Source organism: Citrus clementina, unplaced genomic scaffold (genome assembly GCF_000493195.1).
Source record: "Citrus clementina cultivar Clemenules unplaced genomic scaffold, Citrus_clementina_v1.0 scaffold_4, whole genome shotgun sequence".
NCBI classification, from domain to species: Eukaryota; Viridiplantae; Streptophyta; class Magnoliopsida; order Sapindales; family Rutaceae; genus Citrus; species Citrus x clementina.
In genome coordinates this window covers 10,000,965-10,006,004 of record NW_006262274.1, presented here as the reverse complement: position 1 = coordinate 10,006,004, position 5,040 = coordinate 10,000,965, and the positions used below count along the sequence as shown (strand labels likewise).

The following is a 5,040-nucleotide window of genomic DNA, read 5'->3' as shown; positions in this document are numbered from 1 at the left end:
GTACCTCGCATAATTAGGGGTACCCCAAATAAATTGAGGTACCTCACGTAACTCGAGGTACCCGACGGATCAGATGTAAGAGAATCCTCCGAAAATATCCGCCGTGAGAAACGTCTCAATCTCTGAAAAGATATTATTCGATTTTGTCAGAATTAGGAATCAAGAACGTCATACCAAAAGGGGGGGACAGCCGCCTGCTACCTCTGCAAAAAGTGAAGGACACTGTCCCAAGGACAGTGGTCCTCAGCCGCCTACCCGACAGCTACTGCAGAGGCACCCTGGACCACTCTCCAGCGTGCGCCATGTTTCCAAAGGATGAGATACGCCGCGAACATGCACATAACGGCCCAAAAAATCATAAAAAGGTAAAAAGACGTTAGCCAAAAAGGGTACGCCATATGGCAGCTGAGGTACTCCATATATAAAGGTGCCTAGGTTTTATTCTCCATCATGTTCTCACTCACTACTAACACTCACACTCCAAAAAATATTTTTTCTTCAACCTTAAACCCTAATTTACAGAGGGCTAGCCAGCTCTCTTTACCATTAAAGCTTGAGTTTGCTAACTTGAGCGTCGGAGTGTGAACGTCGGGGTACCCCGGCTTCACCTCTAACCTCTATTTCATTATTTTGCAGGCATGGAGCCCATTTCAAAGGACACCTCTCTTAGTTCTAAACCTTTCACCATTGTTACCACTCTCTCTCCCTTTCTCACCTCCCCCAAATCTTAGATACACCGCACCGCACACAATAAACTAGTGAGGTACCCCATCTCCCCTAAAAATATAAATTAATTGTTCTAGATTGGTTTGACTTTTCCTACCCCAAAATCAGTTGAAAACAATTGGCGCCGTCTGTGGAGACACGCACAAAAATCCTCCTCCACGGTTACCAAACTAGTTGTTGTGTGTACTCCAATACATGGCACCCAACGTACCTCCCGAAGGTTTAATGGGGGATCCTACAAGGATGAGAGATGACAGCAGTAGTGAAGGTAGTGATCCCGCGAGAAGGGTAGCTCGCATCAGTAAGAGCAAGGGTGTCAAGCAATCAACGGGTGTTCGCCAAGAAGAAGAACCAATTTCACACAAGCGTTTTGAGGATCTTGCCCACGCAATACTTAGGGCGGTCGGATCTCGGGCACCCGAAAGTTCACTTCCACCAGTGACGCTAGAAGCTCCACCACCTCAAACGGATGACCAAGCAATGGTCAGAAGAGGGGTACCCGAGGCCAGCAAGCCAAAGCCTAGGCCATCGGGTACCCGTTCTAAGTTTCAAACCATGGGGTCCCGCGACGAGCGTTCCACCGCCTCTTGCAATTTCCGCAGTAGCCAGGGTACGAGGCGTGCAAAGCGTACCCACGAGGATCTCCGTGAGAAGTTAAACGCCAAAATGGCTTCTCAAATGGCGGCGATATCATCGAGTACACCGAGGGTATCCCTCGAACTTGTGGAAAAGATGGAGAACCTGGAAGCCCAAGTGAAGCTCCTCTCCGAGAAGAAAAACATCACTGCTGCTCCAACGCCAATGACCTACCAATCGCTATTCACTATGGAGATTAGGACGGCAACTCTCCCCGAGGCGTTCGCCATGCCTCAGATACCCCAATACTCGGGTACCACTGACCCCTCGGAGCATGCTGAGCTATACCGTGACCAAATGCTTATCAAGGGTGTAGATGAGAGCGTCATGTGTAGGATGTTTACACACACACTCACGGGCCCCGCGAAGTCATGGTTTCGCTCTTTGTTATCCAAATTTACTAAAGAGTTTTCCTACGCTTCCACTCAAGATAGAGTAGCCTCCAAACTTGCCTTTATCAAGTACGGGGAAGCCGAGCCTTTGGCGGAGTATGTGAGTCGTTTCCACCAAGAGGTGCTACGAACCGGAGCATTTGGAAACCAATACACATTGACCCATTTTGAAAAACAATTACGATTGGGCAAGTTATGGCGTTCTTTTCAAAAGAAGCGCCCACTTTCATATGGGGAAGCCCGTTCCCAGGTGTTGCAGCAGGTGGAGATGGAAGAGAAATGCCAATTGAAGCACCAAGAAGATAAAGCCGATGTTACAAAGAACAAGGAGAAGCCTAAGACGATGGAGGCCCCAATACCGCGGGTACCCCGAGCACGGAGCCCTCCACGGGTTGCCCCGCGGGGATGAGGGTATAACGTTCAGGGTACCCCGAGGGTACCCCAACCTCCAAGATCGCCACCACCGGATCAGCGAGAGCCACTACCGAGGCCTCGGTACAAATCTTACCATCCACTGAATCGATCCCCAAAGCAGATCTTCTACCATATTCGGGATAGTGGCCTCCTTCGTCCTCCTAAGCTAATGAAGAAGTACCCCAATATGAAGCATAGCTTGAAGTATTGTGAGTTCTATCAGGACTTCAGTCACAGCACAACCGAGTGTTTTACCTTGCGAGAGGAAATTGAATCTTTGATTCTTAGCGGGTACTTCAAAGAATTTGTTGCTGCCATGAGAGAAGCTCGGAAATCCACGGAGCAAGATAAGGGCAAGCGGGTAGCTGATGGCAGTCTTGAACGAGAGGTACCCCTGGGATATAAGAAAGGCGTATATGTCCAAATGATCATGGGCGGACCGACTTTAGCAGGCTAATCTAGGAGGGCTATCAAAGGCTATGGTAGATCGTTGTCGATAACCACCAATATTAGCAGAGAAGTCAACCTTAATGAATGGGGTACACCGAAGGTACCCCACCATCCCTCGCCTATCATTTTTACAGAAAAAGATGCGGAGGGTATCTTGTACCCCCATGACGATGCCTTAGTAATTACGTTGAAGGTTGCCCCGGTAAGGTAGCAAGCACTCTTGTAGATACCAGCAGCTCCGTTGACATCATTTTCAAAAGTGCCTTGGATCAAGTATTGATTGAGTCGCCAAAGATCACCCCCTATGCTACTCCTCTTATTGGGTTCGCCGGAGATATGGTTATACCAAAGGGCATCATTACGCTGCCCGTTGCACTTGGTAAGGTACTTCACCGTGTTGTTCATATGATTGATTTTCTTATTGTAGATCACCCAGGTGCCTACAATATTATATAGGGTAGGCCGTTCTTAGTAGCAACTAAAGCGGTGGTATCCATGCACTACCTCGCCATGAAAGTCCCGGCCGCCCAAGAAGTTATCACTATTAAAGGGGATCAGCAATCTGACTATACTATGCTTGACTTTCGGAGTATGTAAAATTGATGGGGTTTTGTTTATTTAGCTTGCTGAGTGGTTTATCTTGTTTGGGGATAACTCGTTTAGCATGTATGGTGAAATGAAAGTATATGCAACTAAATTGCTCTAGCCGGCAATAACCTTCTAATATTGAGTGAGATCACCATGTGACAATGCTTTAATTGCATGGCATCTAAGATGCGATTTTGCTAGATTGTTTTTATGTAGGCAATACATTCTAGTGTTGGGCAACACCCTTCTAGTCTTCGAGCGACTTCACCAAGTGACAATGCTTTATTGGCAGGGCATCTAAAATGCAATTATGCTAGGTTGTTTTTATATTTGTTTCAACAATGTATGCACCGTGTGTCTTTGTATGTATGGGCTTTCTTAAATATGAGATTGTTTCTTTCTAACCTCTCTCATGCTACAGAAGGGGGTTCGTATTATGTTATTATCGTCTGATTAAATGTCCATTCTTAATTGTTTATTTGGGCAGATATACTCCTAGCACTTCTACAGTCACATATAATTTGAAATCCAAACCGCAACAAAATCTAAAATGGCGGAGAGTAGTGTTCAAAATTAGCGGTTCTGCGCTAGTTGGGAACTGCCATAATATCGACCCCAAGGTGCAATTCTTTTGCCCTCTTTTAAGTATAAGTTGATGTGGTTTAAATTTTGCGAATAAGGAAGTATTTAGACGTACAATTTGTTTGCAGTGTGTTATGGTTGGTTTTACATGGGGAAACCGTTTTACATATGGTTTGTGTTATTAGGTGGTGATGCAGATTGCCAGGGAAGTAGCGTCAGCCTGTCGTCTTGGGATGGAGGTATTGCCCAAATTCTCTTTTACATGTTTTAATTGTTCAAAATGTTCCTTTATTTGTGTGTTTCTAAGTTTAGGTTGTAGATGCTCATTATTAAGTGACCTTTAGGTGGCAATTGTTCTTGGAGGTCGAAACTTCTTTTGCGGGGATTCATGGCTTTCTGATACTGGCTTCGATAGACCCACAGCTTATCAAATTGGGTAATTTCTATGTTATTTATCTTGCATTTAAACTTCCATCTCTATCTTTCAATTATAGTTGGAGTCTATCTTGTTGACTGTAGAGTCTAGAATTAGGATGTTTTGTTTATTATGTTAACAGACCATGCTTATATGGTCAGTATAGATTAGGAAGTTTTGTTATTATGTTATTATGTTGACAATGTTCATAATGGTCATTAAAGAGTTAGGAAGTTTTGTTTATTATGTTACAAAGTTCGCAGTTCTATCCTCATTTTCTCCCATTTTATGCTTATATTTCATTGATGCAGCGTTGAAATTGAATTGCTATTATATTGGATACTGAATTTATCATCTGGGTCAGGCCTTGACACCTTTAGTGCTGCTCTAAGTGATCCATACAGTTGTAGGTTGCTTATATCTCTTCCCAACCTTATAATACCTTTTGCAATGTGACCGTGATTTCATTTCAGAATGATGGCAACGGTTATGAATTCTATATTGCTTCAATCAGCCTTGGAGAAGCTGGAAATTAAGACGCGTGTTCAAAGTGCATTTGCTTTGCCAGAGGTTGATGAACCATATAGCAGGCAAAGAGCCATCCCATCTTGAAAAAGGGAGAGTTGTGATATTTGGTGGCATTGGTGCCGGCACTGGAAATCCGGTTTTTACCACTGATGCTGCTGCTGCTCTTAGAGCTTCTGAACGTAAGCTTGTACTACTTAACAGCTTTATTTCATTCTCTTGTTTCTGTATATAATATCACTCGCTGTAATCATGGTTTACTGCCAGTACTGGTGTTCTTTCTCCTTTTACCTGTTTGTGTGGAGCTTTACT

General features: G+C 44.3%; 1 protein-coding gene across 1 annotated transcript; it reads left to right on the top strand.

The window, feature by feature from the left end:
• Nucleotides 1-2,337: 2,337 nt before the first annotated feature.
• LOC18043651 lies at nt 2,338-4,815 on the top strand. The gene is made up of 7 exons (XM_024186175.1): nt 2,338-2,556; nt 2,826-3,002; nt 3,423-3,523; nt 3,694-3,826; nt 3,974-4,027; nt 4,133-4,224; nt 4,677-4,815. The coding sequence occupies exons 1-7, from the start codon at nt 2,338-2,340 to the stop codon at nt 4,813-4,815; spliced, it is 915 nt and encodes a 304-aa protein (XP_024041943.1).
• The last annotated feature ends 225 nt before the right edge of the window (nt 4,816-5,040 follow it).